At 56.7% G+C, this 22,717-nt stretch overlaps 1 protein-coding gene and 1 long non-coding RNA gene across 2 annotated transcripts; one reads left to right on the forward strand and one right to left on the reverse strand.

The window, feature by feature from the left end:
• Positions 1-1,736: 1,736 nt before the first annotated feature.
• Positions 1,737-13,982, forward strand: LSM4 (LSM4 homolog, U6 small nuclear RNA and mRNA degradation associated). The gene is made up of 5 exons (XM_032628847.1): positions 1,737-1,837; positions 6,059-6,100; positions 8,221-8,319; positions 11,178-11,361; positions 13,327-13,982. The coding sequence occupies exons 1-5, from the start codon at positions 1,835-1,837 to the stop codon at positions 13,416-13,418; spliced, it is 420 nt and encodes a 139-aa protein (XP_032484738.1). The 5' UTR covers positions 1,737-1,834; the 3' UTR covers positions 13,419-13,982.
• LOC116752143 lies at positions 13,628-15,615 on the reverse strand. Its single transcript, XR_004349415.1, has 2 exons — positions 14,884-15,615; positions 13,628-14,505 (listed from the first exon to the last, which is right to left on the reverse strand). It is a non-coding gene; the product is annotated as an uncharacterized LOC116752143 (long non-coding RNA).
• Positions 15,616-22,717: the final 7,102 nt, after the last annotated feature.

The following is a 22,717-nucleotide window of genomic DNA, read 5'->3' on the forward strand; positions in this document are numbered from 1 at the left end:
GGGCCAGCGCTGACACTAAGGAGGCCTGGAAAAGGGTAGTCACTGGAGGAGAACACCTATGTCTCATTTACAGACCTGAAGGTCAAGACATCTGTGAAGTCAAGGCAGAGGAAGGAACCCTCGATGGTCATCCAGCTGGACCTTTCCTGGAAATTTAGGCTGCAGATATGCTCGTGAGTGTGTGAAAGTACATGCATGGTCACCTAGGAGACATGAACTATTCAAATAAATGTCTATGTTCAAAGGAATCATAGCTAATACTTGATGTAGTGGGTTGAGTATTGTCCCTAAAAAGAAATGTTCTAGCATATCTTGGATAACATAGATAAGTTCTAACCCCCATATCTGTGAATATGACCTTATTTGAAATAAAGTCTTTTTGCAGATATAATTAAGGATCTCAAGATGAAATTTATCCTAGATTTAGGGTGGGCCTAATAAGAGAAAAAGGAGTGTCCTCATAGAAAAGAAGAGGAAGATCTGAGACAGAGAAAAGCCATGTGATGTCAGAGGCAGAGACTGGAGTAATGAGTTTATAAACCAAGGCCTACAGGACTTCCTTGGTGGCACAGTGGTTAAGAATTTGCCTGCCAATGCAGGCGACACGGGTTCGAGCCCTGGTCTGGGAAGATCCCACATGCCGCAGAACAACTAAGCCCGTACGCCACAACTACTGAGCCTACATGCCTAGAGCCCGTGCTCTGGAACAAGAGAAGCCACCGCAGTGAGAGGCCCACACACCACAGTGAAGAGTGGCTCCTGCTCGCCACAACTAGAGAAAGCCCGCACGCAGCAACGAAGACCCAACACAGCCGAAAAGAAATATAAATACATTTATAAAAAGATAAAAAGAAATAAACCAAAGACTACAAGGATTGCTGGGAGAGAGGCATAGGATGAATTGTGCCTCAGATCCTTCAGAAGGAACCAACCCTGCCAACACCTTGATTTCAACTTCTGGGTCAAGTTTTATGGTTTAAAGTCACCCAGTTTGATCACTCTGTTACGGTAGCCCAAGGAAACGAATACCTTTTCCTAATTATTTTGTTTACCGGCCGTCTCCTCAGTGGGCTCCTAAGCCTCAGGAGGGCCTGGAGTTTTGTCTGGTTTATTCACTTATGTGTTTCTAGGAGCGGGTCCATAGTAGGTGCTCAATGTTGCACACCCGTGTATCAAGTGCTCAGTATGTGCCAGATTCTGTTCTACGTGCTTTTCCGTGGCTTAACTCGTTCTGTCCTCACTGCAACCTTATAGCGCATACACTATTATTACGGCCATTTCAAAGGGAGGCAAACTGAGGCTCAAAGGGCACAGCCGGGATTCCAACCTACCAAAAGACGTGCCTTGGATAATGGTCAACTACAATAATGAGACTCAGGAGAGGAGGGGCCCGAAGGGAGACATAAGCACATCCCAATAACAACCAAACAGCTTCCATTTCTCTCTCTCTCGAAACTGGAGGTAATAACCGCCTTCGCCCACAGCGTGGAGCCGAGATCCGCGAGGGTTTCGCCTGCGCATGCGCTCTTGCCCACAAGGCCTCCCGCGCCTGCGCACATTGCTCCGCCCCCTTTTGCAGCACTCACGGCGGCACTTTACGAGTCTGTCCCTCATTTCTCCTGTGAGAACACGGCCCGCCCCGCCCTCGTGCTTAGTAGGCCTCGCCTTACTCTGCGTGGATTGGTTGTCCTTCCCACGAGCCCCTCTCTGACTGGCTCGCGTCGCTGCCACTCCATTTCAGCCTAGTGGCGCGCAGCGGGGCTGCTACCGGCGGGAACGTGAGCGGCGGCGGCGGTGGCGGAAGTGGCCGGCGACCCCGGTCCCCGCCGACACCATGGTGAGGGCAAGACGACGGGGGAGCCGGCCGCCAAGGGCCCTCGGGGCGGGTGCTGGGGCAGGGGTGATGCGTTGCGAGCGTGCCATCCGGGCCTCGAGTCCTCCCACCCCCGGCCCGAGGGGGTGGTAACAGACCGGGGACGGCAGGGGCTTCTTTCAGGACACCCAGCAAGTCGGTCTCAGGGGAACTTGGGACTGACCGAACGTGTAATCATAGTATAGCGGTCTAGCCGCAGTCTTCCCATTTTTCAGGTGGGGAAACAGGCCGGAGAGGAAGGGGACCCACCGAAGGGCCCGGTGAATGCCGCAGAGTGACTCTTCGGGCAGGGAGGTGACTCCGAGTGCATCCGACCCAGTCTAACCTCATAGATTGTAAAGCTAGAGGGCCAAGAAGTAGGGGGCCGGTGTGCGTTCTCAAATTAAACCAATTTAGGGAATTTCAGGGCTTGTAAGGCCCTTAGAATGCTAGCCGCACAACCTCCTGTGCCTCTCTTTTTCAGGCTGACAAACAGACCCAGAGAAGGGTTTGCTTCTTCCTGTGTCACACAGTATGTTGTTCAGAGGGAGAGGGGGTATTTTGAGCTAAGGATGGACTAACTGCATCCTCCCAGTTCACAAAAAGAAAAATTGAGGCCCTGACAGGAAGCCTCCCCAGGGCCATGGCGCTCACAAGTTGTGGAAGTTGTAGATCTAACCCAGGGAGTGTCTGTGCCCCCAGCGGGGAAACGGAGGTCCACACAGAGGAATTGAGAGCTGGGAGCTTCTTGGGAGAGTACCTGGTCCATCAGCACCCGAGTTGATCTGAGATGGTTGCTGCACATTTTTCAGAGCTGACCATGAGGGCTTACTAAATTCTCCTGGTCAGTGTGAAGATGGAGAGAAGGAAGCAGGTTCCTCTCTGCTGGAGGGTAGAGTTGGTCTGAGGGACTGGGCATGGAGACAAGATCTTTGTCTTTTATCCTCATATAGTCCCAGAGCCTAGAACAGTGTCTGTGTGAAGTACAGATTCATTCATTCAGCCTGTTCGCGCTTCTGAGGAGTGTTCAGGAGTGGACAAGGCATGACACACTGCCTGTTCCCTGTGGTCAGGGCAGGGCCGGAAGCAGAGGTGTGGGCGAGGGAGTGGGTGGTCTGCAACCGCTTCCTGAGTTGGGAGCCTCAGGATACTATTAGGTCTAGCCCTGGATTGGTCCAGGCCTGAGGGTCAGACCCCAAGCGTTCTGAGAAAGGCCAGAAAAAGTTCTCATGCCTGAAACTCTTTTATGACTTTCCCGACTCCGGATGACCCTGTCTCCCCCTGAACTGGGTGTTTGGCCCTTTCCTGTCTCCCTGGCACCTTCAAGTGTCTTCCATCCCCCCACTCCTGCCGCCGCCCCTTCCCCTTGGCTTTTTTTTTTTTTTTTTTTAAAGTTTATTTATTTATTTATTTATTGCGGTACGCGGGCCTCTCACTGCTTTGGCCTCTCCCGTTGCGGAGCACAGGCTCCGGACGCGCAGGCCCAGCGGCCATGGCTCACGGGCCCAGCCGCTCCGCGGCATGTGGGGATCTTCCCGGACCGGGGCACGAACCCGTGTCCCCTGCATCGGCAGGCGGACTCTCAACCACTGCGCCACCAGGGAAGCCCCTTCCCCTTGGCTTTTAAGTTCACCGGGATCCTCCCTTTCCCTTCGCCTCTGTCTCCAGCACAGTTTGGGGACAAGGACGTAGAAGATGGCAAGATGTGACCACTGCTTGGCATTGCTGCCCCAAGTGCCTCCCTTGGTGGTGTGTGCTGTATTTGTTCAGAAAATATTTACTGAGTCCTTCACGTGTGCCTGGCCCTGGTGTTCAGTGCTGGACAAAGTCCACACCCTCTGAATTTTCCAGTCTAGCAGGAGGCTTGTGGCACTTCCAGTCTAGCCAGGGAGACATAATAAATAAACAAGTTAATTAGAGACTGGCTACGTCCTATAATAGAAACAGCAGAGGGTGGCCCAGGTGGAAACCTTGTTCCCTCCATGGGGTTATAATGAGGGCCTGGCCGAGGGAGCAGCCACCAGCCTGGGGATGGGCACCCCAGGCAGAGGGAACCGAGGAACAAAGCTTGGCCAGCAGCACCGGGCATGGTGTGTGAGGCGCAGAGTGGGCCAGTTTGCTGGACCGTGTCAGGCCTGGCTCTGGCCTGCCTAGGGGGCGGCTGCGCAGGCGAGGGTTGTGAGCAGGTGCTGGACCCATCTGTGTCGCAGCCGTATCCTGAGGGCACACTGCCAGCAACAGCTAAGGAGGCTGTGGGTCCTTCACGGCTGTGCTGCCAGTAGCTGGGACAGGGTGGCAACCTGAGAGGGACTGGCATAGAGGCTCTGTATGCCACTGAAGGACGTCTGTGGGTCCCCTGCCGACAGGCATCAGCCTACTTTCCCCGGCTTTAGCAGGATCTTGCTCCGTGTCCCTGGGCAGGTCCCAACTGCTCTACCTCTGGTGCCTCATCTAGAGGGGCCTTGACTGTACTGCTGTGACCCTCCCTCCATCTCTCAGCACTGAGTCCATCTTCATTCTCGCCTTCCAGGGCTAAGCTGGTCCTGTCCCCTCTCTGCTGATCTGGGAGGAGGACCTAGGTGTGTCATCGCCCTGGTCCAGATTCCCATTGTGGGCACAGAGAACAGGCTTGCCCAGCAAAGTGTGAGGCTTCTCCGTTGTAAAATACCCCCTGGGTGTGTGGCTCGCGCACGCGCGGCTGAGCCTCCAGCTCTCCGCACCCGGCAGCATCACACAGATGCGTTCCAGAGGAAAAGGCAGGAGCTGCAGGTTGGCCACATTGGGACCCCAGCCTGCCTGCCCACCCTCCTCGGAGCAGCCACCTCCTCTCCACGTGGCTCCTTCTTCCTCCTTATCGTGCCCTTCCAGGAAGCCAGTGCAGGAAGTGGGCTTGGGCCTGGCTTCCTGCCGCCCCTGGATCTTCCCCGGGTGGCTCTTAGGGGAAGGCCCGTGGGATGTGAGATATCCCCCCCACCAAGCTCTTCCATAGGGAGCCATCCTCTGGGGGTTGAGGGCCCTTGTGGCCTCCTGAGAGAGGCCTCACAATCCCCACCACCTGGAGAAGCAGCTGCCCCCTGTTGGAGTGTGAGGGTGGGCTGGGACTCCCCTGCCAAGAAGTCCTGGGGCTCAGGCCAATTTAGGATTCCAAAGTTGCTCGGGCAAGGTGTGGTCCTTGCTGAGGCAGTTTCCCATCTTGTGGGGCCCTTGGTCTAGAACCTTCACCTGGCTATACTGGATAGGCTGTCACTGGACCCTGGACCCAAGCACTGCCACCTGAGTCACCGTTCTGGAGACCCAGAGACAGGCCCCAGTGTACGGGTTGTGATTTGTGTACCCTAAATGAAAAGAACTGACTTTTTTTCCCCAGTTACACTATATGTTGTTTATAAAAAAGAAATTCAGCAATAATGGGAAAAGAACTATCTTGAAAGTTCACCTTATCAGGGGGCGTTTTTAAATCCCATCCTTTATCTGCTCTCACTTGCAGTGACCACAGGCTTCTTCTGAAATGTTTCTTCCTCTCACCTGGTGAATTCCTCTATGAACACCCAGCTCAGATGTGGCCTCTGATTGGGAGGCCAGTGGCGCCTGGCCAAATTACTCTTGGTTCAATCAGGGCTGCCCCCTGAGCCCCCTGTGGGCTCAGCGTAAACTGGCTTCTGACAGATGGGGTCAAGTCAAGCTCCGTCTCTCACTAGCTCACTGGTGCCGGGCAAGTTCCTCAGTCTCTAAGCCGCAGTATCTCCGTCCACAAAGTGGGTGTGATGATAACCACCTACCATGCCGACAATGAAAGGCCTAGCTAGAGCTGCATGTGTTAGCCTGGATGTATCTCAGAAACATCAGTGGAGCAAAAAATTCAAGCAGCAGCAGAACCCGTGTGCGTGTGCTGTTGATAAGCATGGAGGGCTACACCTGGTCCTGTCAGGGGTGGGACTGTGTGCAGCCTGAGCTACAAAGAAATGCCCGGAATGGTCAGCGCCAAGACCAGAGGGCAGCTGCCTTTGCGATTGCAGGGGTGGGGGTGTTCCTGAGACTTTTCTGTCCTAAGCTAGGAGGCAGGTATGTGTCCTGGGCTTGGGCAGAGTTCAGAAGCTGCATTTCTGTCGGGGAATGTGTGCTCCTGGAGTCTCAGCCCTGCCCAGAGGCCAGGGCTCCACAGCGCTGGCTGATGAAACAAGTCATGTGCTTTTGTTTGCCTTTCAGCTTCCTTTGTCACTGCTGAAAACGGCTCAGAATCACCCAATGGTGAGTACATGCTGGTCTGGGATGGCACATTTCAGCGGGGACCAGCCTCAGCACAGGGACAGGGACACTGGGCAAAGGGTGAGGTGCCTACAGCCAAAGCCGCTTCCTGCCTGTCCTTTTTTCCCTCCCACATGCGTCAGGACCTGTGTCATTTCTGCTCCTGATCAAAGTAACGCATGCTTATTAAAAGTGTCAAATACTAGAGATTCAGAGAAAGTGGAAGCCCCTCTTTGTTCATCTTCCCAACAATTTAACTATTCTTTGATATATACACATCTGGACTTTTAACGTGTGCGTGAGCGTGAATGATTTTTAAAAATATGGATAGGTTCATGCGATGCTCATTCCCTAAGCTGCTTTGTCCTTTCGTGATAAAGTGTAGTATCTGTCAATATGTTCTGTTGTCTTTTCTTTTTTTTTAAATTCAGACGTTATTCACATACCATACAATTCAACCTTTTGAAGTACAGTTTAGGGACGTTCAGTACATTCACAGTTTTGTGCAACCACCACCTCTATGTAGTTCCAGAGCAATCCTGTCACCCCAAAAGGTGACCCAGTCTCCATTAGCAGCTGCTCCCCTCCCCCTCCACCCGCCCCCCGCCCCAGCCCCGGGCAACCACGAATCTGCTTTCTGTCTCTGTGGATTTGTCTATTCTGGACATTTCCTGTAAGTGGGATCACACAACATGCGGCTTTTCGTGTCTGGCTTCCTTCACTCAGCATGATGTTCTTGGGGTTTGTCCACATTGTAGCATGTGTCAAAGCTTCATTCCTTATGGCCAGGTGATATTCCATTGTGTGGATACATCACATTTTATTTATCCATTTGTCCACTGATGATGGACATTTGGGTTGTTACCACTTTTTGGCTATTCGTGAAGATTTTAGCTGCTGGGAACATCCGTGAACACATTTTTCCATGGATGTATGTCTTCGTTTCTCTTGGGCCGATAGCTGAGTTGATTCCTTTTATTTCTTTTTTTTTTTTCCAAACTTGAAAGTGATGACTTTACAAATCATATTTTAAATCTTAAAGTGGTTGCCAGGGGAAACGGGCAGAGTAGCTGGAAAATGTCTGCAGCACTGCAGAAGGCAGCAGGAGAGCGCATGATGTCTGCCAGGTGGCCGTACGGGGACTCGGCTGTATCGTCCTGCAGGCTCGCCAAGATCTCACCCTCGCCACGTCACTGTCACCCACCAGCAGGAACTTCAGCAGGAAGTCATAGGCACGGACCAGGCTGCCGCTGGCGCTCATTATGCCAGCGCCTGCACCCATGCCTGGCCCATGGAACAGTGCAGAGGTGGCGGCTGTGAGCCCAGTGCCTCTCCAGCCCTGAGAGTTGATTTTTTTTTTTTAACTTTTTATTTTATGTTGGAGTATAGTTGATTAACAATGTTGTTAGTTTCAGGTGTACAGCAAAGTGATTCGGTTATACATATACACGTGTCTATTCTTTTTCAAATTCTTTTCCCATTTAGGTTGTTACATAATATTGAGCGGAGTTCCCTGTGCTGTACAGTAGGTCCTTGTTAGTTATCCATTTTAAATATAGTCCTGTGTACATGTCAATCCCAAATTCCCTAACTATCCCTTCCCCCCACCAATCCCCTCTGGTAACCATAAGTTCATTCTCTAAGTTGATTCTTTTTTAAGTCTCAGCCTTTTCCTAGCAAAAGCCTGTCTTCTGCATGACGCACTTTTCCCGAAACACATCAAAATAAGCAAGTAGTTATTGCAATGAAAAACAGTTTTTCCAGACCACCAAGGATCACATGTGCGCCATCACCGGGCACCTGCCTGGCCCCTGGCCACCCTTACTCATTCCTTTAAAGACGTGGGGCGGGGGGGGGTTTTGTCTGTTTGTTTCTTCCGCACACAAAAAAATGGTTTCATCGTAGAAAGTCTACAATGCCCAGCAAAGCGTAGTGAGAAAGCAGAGCGTGTCTCCTGTAAGGTGGGCCCCTGGGGGCCTGGACACCGTGTGCTGTGGCCAGTGGGTGCCAAGAAGAGCCGAGGATGTGTCTGAATGAGGCCCGGTGGTGGTGGCCTGCTCTTCGGGGTCAGTCTGCACCCCTCTTAGGGCCTGAGACTGACGTGGGACCCGTTTTCTCTCCAGTTGGTGGAGCTCAAAAACGGGGAGACGTACAATGGGCACCTGGTGAGCTGCGACAACTGGATGAACATCAACTTGCGTGAGGTGATCTGCACGTCCAGGGTGAGTGCCCTCCACCCCGAGTCTGCACTCGCTGCCTGGGGGCCTTGGGGCAGCTCCGGTCTGGTGGGCAGAGCGAGTGGGGGTCGTGTGGCCAGGAATGCGCACTGGGACCTGGGGCTTTACAGAGCCTCAGTGTCCTCGCCTCCAAGTGGGGTAAAAGCCCTTCCCTGGACATGTGGGAGGAGTGGGAGGGTGCCTACCACAGCCTATACCACCAGTCATCCTGCCAGGGGTGGGGCCTCTTGCAGGGGCGGGGCTCGAGGGACTAGTCAGGATGTTGGGGGGAACAGCCGGACAAGGCTCCAAGTCTCTCTAGTGCCCTGGACTCTGCACCTGCGGGGATGCTGCCCGGCAGGCACTGAGCTGCTCCTGCATCCCCGTGTGCCACCCCTGACCAAGAAGGACTTGGGCCTGGGGGGTGCTTCTGGCCATAAATCCCTGCTCTACAGGGAGGGGGTGGCCTCCAGGGCAGGCCCCACCCTCCTTGTTAGCCTCTGCTGCCTTTGGTCCTGGCTGTGGGCATTGCCCACCATGTGGGCCGTGGTGGCGTGACTGTGGGATGTGCAGGCCACCAGGGGGCTTGTTTCCCCTGAGGCCTGAAACCAGGAAGTGCAGGGCCGGGGTGGGGGAGAATGTTCCCCAGGGTCATCCCTGCCTTGGGATGATCCACAGAGTGATGAGGACGGTGATGAAGGCAGGACTCCCTCCCCTTAATCTGCACTGGGTTCTGCTAGAGCTTTCCTTTCACCTTGATTCCAGTCTCCGTCCCCCTGCCCAAGATAGCCCCTCATGTTACAAGGAGGAAGCTCCTGGAGGGCCCAGGCAGGGCCCGGCTGTCTGGCAGCGTGCCCCCAGGGCTCGCCACGCCAGCATACAGCAGAGCACAAGGCAGCCACTCTCACCCCGGTCTGTGCTCCTGGACAGTTCACACCCCAAAAGGCAGACAGAGGGCTGTGACCCCCTACCCTCACCTGCTCGGCTCTGTGACCTGCTTCTTGGGACCGACCTCCTGGTGGCAGGCGTTTCCAGTGTGCCTGTGGCAGACGATGCCACAGAGCACAGCTGAGCGCTTGTCCTTCTGCACGCCGCCGTTACGTCTGTGTCCACTTCTGGGACCTAGAACCAATCGCTGGGTCTCAGGGCAAGGTCCGTCTGGCCTCCATGGCCAGCCGAGAGTGGACACGTGGCTCCCCCTTGGGGAGTCCCCCTCTGTGACCCAGCGGTTGGGAGGAGAGGCTGGTGGGAGGTACCATCTCACGCAGGCCACCCGGAGTCCTCATCTGTAAACAGGTGATGGCAGCCCCTCCTTCCCTTGGGTAGCAGGTGGCTGAACACAGAGATCCCAGGGGCTGAGAAAGCACAGGAGAGCAAGGGTCGGGAGGCATTTAGCTGCCCCCATGGAAAGCACAGTAAACCCTGTTCCTACAGGGAGCGCGCTGGGCTCGGCCTGCCCTTGGCTGAGGGAAAGCCTTGCGCTGATCCACCGGTCCCAGCCCCAGCCCCGGCCCTGAGCTTCCACACAATCATTGTTTCTGTCTGGCTGTACTTTGCATCCCCACGGACTTGGCCCCTCGCCTACCATTTCTGGGAAAGGAATGCTCTGAGGCCTCTTGGGGTTCCTGTATGGGTCGGGGGCTCTCGTGTGTGCTCCTGGGAAGAGTTGGCCCGCAAACATTCCATTTGTCCCTGCCGAGTACCTCCACTGGGCTGGGCCAGATCGGCCCGGGCACCGCCGATGAGTGTCATGCAGGAGGACTGGGGCTTGCAGGGAGGCTGGAAGCAAGGCCTGTTGAGGGCTGGAGTTAGCCAGACATGAAAAGGTGGGAACAGCGTGTGCAAAGTGCTGGGGCCCGGAAGCCCACTGTGTGTGTTCCAGAAAGTTCCATCTGGAAGGCACATCGAGTGCCGAGAGAGGGCAGCCAGGGTGGGGCTGGATCTCAGGCCCTCTGGAACCACACTGAGGAGTTTGGACCTCGTCCTTGGGCCAACGGGGCGCTGATTGGGATCTAAGCAGGGAGGTGTCTTGGTCTGATTTCTAGGCGTGGCGGGGGAGGGTTACCAGGCTTCTGTCCTGGGCAACAGGGGTGGGGCCGGAGAATTCATCTGATGGATGAGGCCCCGGGCTCCCGCCCAAGAGCAGCAGGAGGTAGCGTGGAGGGAAGGCCTTTTGCTGGTTGCAGGGTATTTGGTGGTGGTGGGGAAACAGTCAGCATCCTAAGAACTGCAGGGTTGGCGTTGCTCAGGAGTCTGCAACTTTACAAGCCCCTTGTCTCTCTAGCTTCCATTAGCTCTCCTGGAAACGGGCATCACTGGGAGCTGCCCCTGGCTGGCCCCAGTCCTGGCTCCCTACCCCCGTCCTGGCGCTCTTCACCCATCACACAGGGTTTCTGTCCTGCTCACTTGTGTCCCATGCCCAGCTCAGACCCTGCCATGAGATACTTGTGTGAATGAATGAGTCAGGGTGCATAGAGAGGGTTCCAGAAGGTGAGTTCTGGAAGGCTGGGGGCAGGAGGGGGAGGAGCTGGGCTGTGGCAGCACCTGGCACGTGGGACAGCCTCACCCCTCTCCAGGCTTCGGGCTGCATCCCCCACTGGAGGACAGGCTGAGGACACGGAGGCTTCTCACGAGGCCCTGCCCCACCCTCTGTCATGTGTGAAGGGCTGCCAAGGATCTGGAGAGATCCTGCTGGAGGGCGGCCCCTCCAGTGTCCCATCCAGGACGAAGAACTTTGCAGCCTGCGGGGGCGATGCCAGGTGCAGGCGGCCTGAGGGGACAGATGCTGCCCCGGCCATCTGCACCTGCTCTGCAGGGACCCTACCACCGCCCCAAAGATCTGACATACACACCCTCTCTCACAGGACGGGGACAAATTCTGGCGGATGCCTGAGTGCTACATCCGCGGCAGCACCATCAAGTACCTGCGCATCCCTGATGAGATCATCGACATGGTCAAGGAGGAGGTGGTGGCCAAGGGCCGCGGCCGCGGTGGCCTGCAGCAGCAGAAGCAGCAGAAGGGCCGTGGAATGGGGGGCGCTGGGCGAGGTATGCCCTTCTCTCCCTGCTTCCTCCCTAGCAGGCTGCTGGGGCCTCCCCATTGGCGGGGGTGACTCTAGCACGTGGCATCCGTCCCGGCCCAGTGTTGACATTCTTGGCTGGTGCCGTCATGGTGCCGAGGGCCTGGCTCAGAGCCCCTCCTACGTGGAGCTGGGGGGCTGTGACTCATGGGGCTCCTCTGCAGAACAGCTGACGCTGCTGGTTGCCACCTGTCCCCACCGCAGGAGCCCAACCCGGGGAGCCCAGCTGAGTCCTGGTGGTCAGTGCTGACCCTCACCCACCTGGGCCCTCCTGCCCCACAGTGGCTCTCAGTGCTCCCTTAGGTCTGGGTCCAGGCCCACATAGACCTGGGACTTGAGCCCTGCCTGTGTTTCCTGGCAGGTGCTCTGGGCACCTCGCCAAGGCTCAGTTTCCCCTCTGCAGAGAGGGTCCTGCAGTGCCCACCTCACTAGACTGGGGGTGAGTACCCCAGCGCGGGGCCCCGGCATGGGACTCTTCCCTGCTATGACTCCTTTATACAAAGCCAAGGTCACGCCTTTTGGATAGATCCCAGCACACCACCCTGAGATTATAAATCTGGCATAAAATTAAACTTGTGCAGTCAGCTGGGGCCTGAGCCCAGAGGCCATCTGCAGACCCTGCCCTTCCCCGCCTCCCCCGCCCGGCTCCTGTTCTTGGAGGGACCTGGCTTTGTCTCTTGCATCTGGAGGGGCCTCCTGTGTGCCAGGCCCGGGGCCCACCTTGGAGGCTCGTGGGCAGGGCTGGGAAGGACACAGGAGCCAGCCATGAGCTGAGGCTCACGTGACAATCAGAAAGGAGCCAGGTGGAAGAGGGCAGGAGGGCACCCCAGGTGGAGAGTAGCCTAGGATGGGGGTGAGCAGGGTCCCAGGGGTCCCAGGACCTGTCCCCAGGGCTAGACCCTTCACTGGGGGCCACCACTGTCAAGTAAACTGCCTGAAGGAGCAGGGAGGACGGGGAGAGCGGCTTGCTCGAGCGGCTCCAAACGGAGGCCACGGGGCCTTCCACAGCCAGTGGGAATTTCACAGGGGTCCCCGCATAGCCAGGCTCCCCTTGGCAAAGCTGGTCTTGCCCCATGAGACGTGAGGTTAGGCAGACCCTGCCAGCATTGGCTTCTGTCCCCAGAGGGCCCCCTGCATGTCTGTGGAGGAAGGGGGCCTGTGTGTACATTTCTATGTCCCCATGCTGCCCTGATCCTTCTGGGACCTCCCTGGGCCGGGGGCATGCCCTCCCTCCGACTACTCACCTCCCCCAACAGCAGTGCCATTGTTCCACGTAAAATGTATTTTGGAAACAGCCCCACCACTGACTGCAGAGGTCAGGGCTCAGGAGGCTCCCCTGCCCCTTCTCCAGGCTGGACACGCACAAACCACCCAGTCGTTTTTCTCCTGGGCCAGATGCGGGTGGTGCCAGAGCAAGGAAGGCCCAGGTCCCCTGGTGCAGCTCCCAGCCTCACAGCTGGGGGTCATTGCCCCATCCCTGGACTGAGTCCAGGCCTTGTCTTAGTTCGTGCCCCCCCGCACCCTCCTCCTCCTGGAAGCCCTTCTGGCTTTGTCCTTCTGGTGACTGCCCTCCACCTTGGCCCCCAGCCCTCTCTTCCAGGAAGCCCGCCCCAAGCCCCAGTGTGACTTGGTGCCAACCTCTGTCCTCCCTGGCATCCTTTACACCCCTGGGGGGCCTGGTCTGGTCCCTTGTCACACTGAGAATGTTCTGGAGCACTACCCATGCCCAGCCCTGGTCGACACTCCATCTCAGATTCTCAGCCTGCCCTTCCCGCCAGAGGTAGGATCACTGCCCTCACTTTACAGAAGTGGAAGCTGAGACCCAGAGGGATTAAACAACTTGGCCACAGTCTAAGGATTCCAGTTCCTGGTCCCAGTCCACAGTGGGCCTCCCAGCCCGGCTCTGCTAAAGCCCCTTTCCCCTGTCTCACAGGTGTGTTTGGTGGCCGGGGCCGAGGTGGAATCCCAGGCACCGGCAGAGGTCAACCAGAAAAGAAGCCAGGCAGACAGGCGGGCAAACAGTGAGCCGCCCCTCTGTTCCCCAGAGATTGAGCCACCGCCACTGGGCATCTGCTTCCACCCGCAAGGCCGCGTTTCTACTCTCCAGTTTATGAGTCTGTTCAGAACAAAAAGAAGAGGCAGGTGTTGGGGGAGGACCCCCCTGCCTGTCATCTTGTGATCCTCCTCTTTTTTTGTCAGCCAGCAGTTCTACAGTTGGAAACGTTATTCTGTGCTTTTGGTTTTGTGAAGTCGCAGCCAACTTGATTCCTGGAAGATTCTGTGTTTAATGAATCTTTAAAGCCCTCACTCTTGTTTTAAGGGCAGGCATTTTCCAAACAGGTTTGTTTTGCATTTTGTGTTAGATCCCTGTGTGGCGAACAGATGGGAGGTTTTTATTTTAAGCTGCTTGCGCTGAGATTGACAGCCTGGAGAGTTTCCTAAAACACGGACCCCAAAATTGCCTTTTCAAAACGAACCCAGGCGAACGTATGCCTCAGAAGCTGTTCTGGGGGACGACGCTGGGCCCTGTCCCTTCACTTCCTCTCTCCCTCTTTGTGTTACAAAAATAAAAACAAATACAACTACAAACTGTAAATCCATAATTCCTTTTGAACCACTGGGTGCATCTAGTAGGTAGTGTCCTCAGGAAATCACAGCCCCATGCAAGCAGTTTCCTTTTGTACCCTGTGGCCTCTCACTGAGGGGAAGCATTTCATTGGGACACTGGTTCCCATGTCCCTCAGCAGCCTCTTACAAAAGGTGGAAGGCAAGACTGGGCTCTGGGCAGTAGGCGACCCCCGCCTCTCTTTGTGGGGAGGTGGGGGGAGGAAAGTCCCAGGTGGGAGCCAGCGGGACACCCACACCGCCTGGCGTTGCCACCAGTGTTCTGCCCTCCGTCCCTGTTTTGCAAGCACCATTCACACCAGAGTTCACCGAGAGAGAAGCCATGACAGGCGGCTGCTTCGAGGAACACATGAGGAAGGTTTTCGTGAACCTTTTACCTCTTCTTCATGTCGGGGCACTGCCTCTCCACAACCCAGTAATTTGCTTGAGACGCTGAGCCAGCACTTGTGAAAATGTTTCCGGTGACATGGTCTGCTGACCGATATTCCTGGGAACCGCAGAGACAGGCTGGTGTTAGGAGGCCGGTTCCTGTGGGTGCGGGTTCTACCTGTCACGGGGTTGAGAACGGTTCTGAGGAGTGATGGGAAGAAAAGGTGGTGGTACCTGTAGAACTGCCACTTATCAGGTCTGCAAAGTGCTGGCCTAGCTAGCTCGAAGACCTCTGACTAAGATTTCTCAGCCCCATCCTATCTGGAGAGTGCCATTCCCTGCCGCCACTCTCACCCCCATCATTGCTTCTTCCCCGGGCCCCCCCTCCAGGGACCTGCTGCTGCCTGAATCCCTGCCTGGTGACAAAGCAACACTTTGGCGTAGGTTGAGGACAGGGGTGTGGGGTCTGAGTGTGACCTGGGCCCTGAGAACCCACCTTCCTCATCACAGACGTGGGCTGTGCAGGGGCCCGGCTGACATGAAGGCGCAAGAAGAGAAGGACGGTTGGGGAGGGAGGGGCCCGTGTTCACAACTCCCCTCCCCCATGGCCCTGGACGCAGAGTCCCATTATGGCCTCCGGGGCCTTGGTCTGGGGGGCTAGGTCTCCCCCCTGCCGGGTGCGGGTCGTCTCCAGTCAGGCTTTGATGAAATCCGTGGGGCTCTAGTGTCCTGCGCGGCTGTGAATGGGAAGCCCTTTAGGAGCCCCGCCCCTTCCTGCGCTCCGCAGTTTGGTTTTTCTTCCCTTACCCAGCTCTGGACCAGGAACGTGTTCAGACGTTCCCAAGGGCCCATTCGCAGCTCAGGGTCGTGGGTCTCGGACGCGCCCCGTCTCCGCGCGGGGGCGCATCCTCGGCGTGCGTAAGCGCGGCTTCCCGCCCGCGCCACCAGCCGAGCCAGGCAACCCTGACCTTTCCAGCCGGGCAGTCCGGGCTCCCATTTCTCTCCTTGCCCGCTGGTGATATGAGCCGCTTCCCCGGCCCTGGCCGCTTAGGTGCCGTGGGCTTCCGGAAGGCGTCGTCCTCCTGAGCTGGGTGTCGGGACAGGCCCGTTTTCCAGTCTTCTTCCTGGTTGGTTTCAAGAAAACAGCCTCAACCCCTTCAACAAGAAGAGAAACCAAAAGTGTTGGCCTGGTTCCCACAACTCGTCCTCCTTTCTGCCCTTCTGGTGGTCTGTCCCCAGGGGTTTTCACCCCCATCAGCTGACTGCTGCATGGCCTGCAGCCTGCGGGCTACCTTAAGTGTAGGTGGTTAAGTGTAGGTGGTTCCTGTAGGCCCCGACCTCCTCCCCTTGGAGTTTGCTCCAGCTGCTACAGGTCAGGGAGAGCCACACACCCAGGGTGTGACTCAGCCTGGGGCCAGCGCCAGCCTGGATGGCCCCGCTGCCTCACCCTGGGGCCATGAGTCCATTTCAGAGACCTGGATTCAGTGGGCAGCCTCAAGCAGCAGCCCCCGCAAGCTGGTGGTGGGTGGGAGGGTGTCTCTTGCTTTCCCGCCTGCACACACTTCTGCGTGGATTCCTCCTCTCCTGGGCCTCACCTGCTGCTCCAAGAGCACCTCCCCCGGGAAGCTCTGCCCCCAGACTGCTGCCTCCCACGTCCTCCAGGCAGGCTTGACGGCCGCTGTCCTCCCCACCCATTCAACTGGACCCTGGGGTCCCCGTGTCCTGGCATCAGCAGCATGTGTGCCCCTACCGGCTCAGCATGTGCTTTGGTGTCCTCTGACATCTCTCTGTGGAGAAAGGGCCGCTTGGCCTGTGGGAAATGGTCTGATGTCCACTTAAACGATCTCAGTGGGGGAAGCTGCCCGCCACAACGGGAGAGGAGGGCTGGCCGGGGGCGGAGGAACTGGGGCCACAGCTCCATCCCAGGCACTGGAGACTCAGCTGTGAATTAGGCAAAGAGTCCCCACCATGGTGGCCCTTACCTTCCACAGGGGTGAGCTGGCAACAAACAAGCCGAATGCATAAATTCAGAGCAGAAAGCAAGGGTGGGGGAGAGAGGTGGTCTGGCCAGGCCAGGGGGTGACATTCGAGAAAAGGGTTTGAGGGAGGCAAAGGAGCCAGCCATCTGGGGGAAGAGCGTTCCTGACAGGGAGACAGCCTGTGCAAAGGTCCTGTGCCAAGTGGTGACCGGAGCAAAGTGAGAGGACAGGAAATGGGGCGGGTGCAGGCCCTGAGCAAAATGGGAAGCCGCAGAACGTTCTGGAACAGACTGAGGCAAGGGTGAAAGCCAAGAGACCAAGAGGAGGCAGTGCTGGGGGCTCAGCCCAAGGTAGAGGCTGTAGAGGTGACGGGAGAAGGGGCAGGGGTGCCGTGAGGGCCCAGGCAGACAGGCTTGTTGTTCTGCGGGAAGCTCAGGATGCTGGGGTGGGTCCTTTCCAAAGAGTCGAAGGGGGACGTGGTCAAACCAATTCCCAAACAACGAGAAGCCTCTGGCCTCGGAAAGAGAGCAGGGAACAACAGGTAGAGGGAACAGCAAGTGCAAATCCCTTGAGCTTCCATGGCCTGCTTGGGAAGGGCAGAGAGGATGAAGAGACCCAGGGCCGTGAACTAACAACAGTCTAAAATGTGCCAGGCAGTGCCTAGGCGCAGACACAGAGAGGGTGAGCGACCCTCCCCAGGGCACACAGCCCCCAGGACACACCGCTCCAGAGCCTCCTCTGAGCTCCTCCCTCTGTCCCCTCCTTGAACTTGGAGGATCCATTTACCTTCTCTCAGGTCAGTTGTGTCAGGTGTAGAATTAGGAATGGGGGCAGGTGAAGTCGGCACCTGTTTTTTTTTTTTTAAATATTTATTTATTTATTTATTTTTGGCTGCACTGGGTCTTAGTTGCAGCACACGGGATCTTCACTGAAGTGTGCGGGGTCTTTACTTGCGGCATGTGGACTTCTTAGTTGCGGCATGCGTGTGGGATCTAGTTCCCCAACCAGGGATAGAACCTGGGCCCCCTGCACTGGGAGCATGGAGTCTTACCCACTGGACCACCAGGGAAGTCCCTCGGCACCTGCTTTAAAATTCACTCCCCTGGCTATAGCCTCAGTTGAGGGACAGAGTTTGAAACACACAGAGGGCCAGCAAGTGTAACCCCACTGTGCTTCAGTTTCCTCACTGGTCAGCAGGGATAGTAGGGGACTCCACCTCACAGGGATTGTTGGGAGGATTACATGAAGGGAGGGTGGTTGGTAGACATACAGCTAGTGCTCCATATGTGCTTTTCCCCACCCCCCACCAGGGATCAAATCCGTACCCCCTGTAGTGGAAGCGCAGAGTCTTAACCACTGGCCCTCCAGGGAAGTCCCTCATACGTGCCTGAAAACATAGGAGAGGCGCTTCACCGAGCACCTGTGGAGTGTCTGAAACCTCACCCGGGACCCTCTTTACCTCCATAAGCCGTGGGGTCAATGTGATTGGCTTCCTGTCCAGGGGGGACCTGGGCAGTGGTGCCATGCTACAGGGAGTGGCCAGGCCACTGTCCTCTGTACCCTGGAGCCCAGCACCAGACACCTAGCCCCGGGCCAGGGAGCCGTCACCTTACAGGCCCAACGTCCTGCCCTGAGAGCCCCTTCCTGGTCTTTGCCCAGCCACCCAGCAGTGACTCACCCCCACTCTGCCCCCGCTGGAACCAGGCACCGAAATAGTCACCCAGCTCATTCTCCGGGAGTGGCCATGGAAATATTTCAGGGCTGCATTCAGTGCCTAAAAATACTTGGCGAGTCCTCATGCATCTTCCCCTCCCTCATTCCCTTCTCTGTTCCTTTGAAGGCTGTCCCTGTAAGCACCCCCAGGACCTGTCCCTCCACGCTGCACCCCTCCAGCACATTAAGCGTCCAAGGCCAGCAGGGCTGTGGGATGTCCCCAAGTGCCCAAGTCCGTGTGAAGGGTGGCAACGTGGCCTCCCTCCCTCCCTGTTGCCATGGAGAGACTCGACAAGGTTCCCCAGAACTCTCTGGAAGGGCGAAGCCTTTTCCACAAACCCCAGAAGTCTCGGTTCCTGGATGGGGAGGCCCGGGCGCAGCAACACTGTCCAGGGAGATCTTCATTACTCAGCAGTTTTCCTTAAAAATTAGAAAATGGATCTTGCTGTTTGTGTTCATGAGGCTGCTAGAAGCAGGACCCTAGGACAGGGCCCCCAGCTGGACTGAATTCCATTGCCTTCCCTGCCCACTTGCTTTGGGACCCCACATAGGTTACAGATCCTTCTCCCTCCCCCAGAGGAACAGACCGTCCCCTCCAAGGGACCCAAATATCTTTGATGTCATCCCAACCACTCAGCCTCCCGGGCACACTCCATCCTAACCACCGAGCCCCTTGACCTTTCTTGTGGCCACAGGAAGGCGAGGGAAGCAATTGGAGTCAGACTGTGCCTTGGCCCCCTGGGGTCTGATCCAGCTTCTCTGTCACTTGAAACCTCCAGCTAGAGGGAACTGCAGGCACAAAGGCCCTGGGGAAGGTGCGTGCTGGGTGTCTTGGAGACACAGGAGGTTGACCATTATTGCCTAAAGTCCACCCTTTATTCAGATTTCCTTAGTTTTTACCTAATGTCCTTTAAAAAAAAAATGGAGGTAACATTCACTAACATAAAATCAACCATTTTAAAGTGAGCAATTCAGTGGCATTTAGTACATTCAGGATGTTGTGCAACCACCACCTGTATCTAGTTCCAGAACATTTTCATCACCCCAGAAAGAAACCCCACACCCACTCCCTCCTCCTCAGCCCCTGGCAACCACTACTCTGCTTTCTGTCTCTCTGTGGATTTGCCTGTTCTGGACATTTCACATAAATGGAATCACATACTATACAGCCTTTTGTGTCTGGCTTCTTTCACTCAGCGTAATAGTTTCAGGGTTCATACGTGTTGTAGTGTGTATCAGTGCTTCATTCCTTTCTTTGGCTGAATAATAATATTCCGTTGTATGAATGGATCACATTTTTTGATTATCCTTCAACAGCTCCTGGACATCTGAGCTGTTTGTTGAGTTTTTACTCTGCAGTCCGGCACAGTTCTAAGCACATAATCCCCACCCCTCACTGTAAAGTCATACTGTGCTCACCATGCCAATTTCACAGTTGGAGAAGTGAAGGCATACCCTGGGGGGGTAGAGAGATAATTGGGAAACCAAGAATTAAACAAGATAAAAACACAGGTGAAGACCCTAAGGGTCTTCCAGGCAGGGAGAGCAGCATGTGCAAAGGCCCTGAGGTGGGAATGAGCCGGTGTGCTGGAGGAAAAGTGCAGTGGCTGGTGTGGCTGGAGTGGAATAAGTAAAGAGGGTGGAGGGAGGTGGGCAGCAGCTGTGGGGCCTGAGGAGTGTAGGGAAGGGTCTGGGTTGTACCTTGAGATGAAGAGGCAGAGAGAGTGAAAGACGCAGGAAGAGGGGGAGAGACTGAGAGCAGGAGGGAGAGAAGGGGGCCTCAGCATCTTGAGGCCTGGACCCAAGTGGCCTGGGGGTCTTCACCCACATCCTCCCAGCCCAGACCCCTCTCTGATACCTTGACTGCACGGGCATGAGGTAACTGCCCTGTGCTGTGAACGATGTGGGCACACAGGAGGTGGTCCATAAATGTTAGGCGGATGTATGAACGAGGGATGGACAGACAGACAGACAGATGGGCAGGATGACAGGTGAATGGAGGGAGGAAGACCTGGTACCCAAGTCAGTGCAGTGAGAACATTGTCCCCCACCTTCCAGCAGGTGATTGGATGGGGGTTGTGGAGGAACTTATCCAGCTGCCACAGGGCCTCACCCACCCCTCTCTAGTCTCAGAAAATGAGTGGAGTGGAGTGGAGGCTACAGGGTGGGGGTTGGGGAGGGTGCTGTGAGTGCAGAGGCGGGCCGGCTGGGTACCAGATGCTGCTACCTGCCTCTGCCTCTGAGTCAGTATCACCATGGCAACACGGGCCCTGCCGGATGCTCCTCTGGGCACATCCCCCATCACTGCAGCCACCATCACTACCGCCTCCTCAAAGGGGGCAGGGGCAGAGGGGACAGCTATTTTTACCCAGGCTCAAGGACCCTGATGCCCACCTTCTCCCATTTCCATCAGCCTCTCTGTCTCCTAAGCCACCCCCTCCCTACAGAGCTTGCAGCCAAACTGGGGGTGAGGAGGCTGAGTGAGGGGCCCAGGGGCGTTGGGGAGCCAGCCAAGGGAGAGTCTCTGGGCTCTGCTCGGTAGGGGAGCTGCAGGGTGTCTCCTGAGGTGGGCACTGGTGAGGGAACACCATGGGCAAGGGTTGGGTGGCTCGATGGCAGCAGTGGGCAGAGAGCTAAGGGGTGGCAGGGAGGTGGGCAGGGAGCCACAGAGAGTGTGAGGAGGCCAGGGTGGCACTCACAGAGGGCAGAAGATGGATCCCTGTGACCCTTGGCAGTCCCTATGCCCCCTGTGCCTCCCCTGCATCCTCTGGAACATGGAGACTGGTGGGGAAACAGAGGCAGGGAGGGTAGTCACGGGCTCTACCTGGGCTGGCAAGGACTCCAACTATCCCCCACTCCAGCTGCTGACAACATGGATGCCCCTGCGATTCCCCCCCCACCCCTTACCTTCTCCCACCTCCCCTTTCCTCACCCCACTCCAGGCCTCTTCCTTGAGTCTCTTCCAACACACCTTGCAGCCCTACCTCAGGGCCTTTGCACTCGCTGATCCAGCTTTCAGGCACATCCTTCCCAGGTGCCTCCTCATGGAGCCCCCTTTGTCTGCAGGTGTCAAGGACCCTCTGTATTCACCACTTCCTTCCTCCCAGTGAGATTTCTTCATAGCTCTTGTCACTGCCAGATATTATTTTACCTATGTTTTCACTTATTTCCACCCCAAGAATGGGGGCCCCTCTCAGAACCTCAGTTTACCCAGCTTGACAATGGCAGTAGCCAGTGTGCGGAGGGAAGGGGAAGCCAGGCAGTGAAATACCAGTGTCTGGGTCCTCTCCACCTGACCCAGAGCTGCAGGGGCATGGTGGGGACTTGGAGTGACCTACAGCTCCCTGGGCATTTCAGGCCACAAAGCCCTGTCAGAGGTCAGTGGGCAGTGGGTGAGCCAGGCTGGGGCCGCAGCCAGCATCAGGGATCCTGCCCTGTGAGCCTCCAGGACGGTTGGGGCCTCCAGCTCCCGGGGTGGCCTGTGAGTCCCTTATCACCACACATACTGATCATCCCTAGGAGACAGTCACTGTATTTTCCTTGTACAGATTTATAATGTCACCTTCTCTTCATGCCAACGAGACAGAAGACTGGGTCCAGTCCCCAGCCACGGGCCCTGCATCCCAGTGAAAAAATGTGGCTTGATTTAAAAACAGTCATTTGTCTCTTCCTGTGTCTCCTGCCTTCTCAAGCTGGTCTCTCTTCCCACCTCCTTTCTCTCTGGTCTCTGTCTCTGTGCTTCTCCACCAGACTTTGCTTCCCTCCCTCTCCCGCTCTCTCTCCCTCCATCTCTGCCTTTCTCCCTTTGTTTATTTCTCACTCACTATAATTCCCTTTTCCCTTCCACTATGTGCCCGCTCCAACCCCCCTGTTAGGAGGCCCTGATAAATCCGGCCTTGCCCAGAACCTTGGGGTCGGCCCCTTAGCCTCTATCTACCCATTCATCAAATGGGCTTGTCCTAGGACCTGAAGTCCTGGGCGGAGGGGAGTTTGGCAGCGGACATGTCCCTCCCTCTCCGGCTGCAACAGCACCTCACGGCCCGGCAGGGAGGGGTTAACCGCGTGCCGTCCCCCTTCCCCCAGCCCTGCATTTAATTAGCAGCCCCGCGGGGCTGCCGAACGGGGCGTGGGGCGAAGGGGGCCGGGCCGGGAAGGGAGGGAGGGAGGAGAGGAGGCGGGGGAGAAGTGGAGGGGAGTAGAAACGGAGGGAGAGGGACGAAAGGGGGCTGGAGGTAAGGAGGGGGTGCCGGGAGCCAACCGGGGATTCGAATCCTGCCTGGCTAGTGTCCCCAGCTCGTACCTCAGGGCTCTCGGTTCCCTTCCCCGCCCCTCGGGGTGGGCATCCCCTCCCACCCCCCTCCCGAAGGCCGAGCCCGGCGCCCGCAGTAAATGTCAGCTGTCTTCCCATTGTCCGGTGGAGGAAACTGAGGCCCACGTAGATGTGGCGACTAAACTAGGACACAGCTCGGGGCCGCCCAGCGTTTATCCGCGCTTGTCTGCGTCCTGGACAACAAAACCAAAACACCAGTTCGTCCCAGCCAGGCGACCCCGGGGGCGGTCTCGGCTTGGGAGACAGTGACCCGGTGGGATAGGGGCGGGCTGGGGCAGAGGGGCAGGAACCTGGAGCCCAGAGGCCCA

This window comes from Phocoena sinus, chromosome 3 (assembly GCF_008692025.1).
Source record: "Phocoena sinus isolate mPhoSin1 chromosome 3, mPhoSin1.pri, whole genome shotgun sequence".
Lineage (NCBI taxonomy): Eukaryota > Metazoa > Chordata > Mammalia > Artiodactyla > Phocoenidae > Phocoena > Phocoena sinus.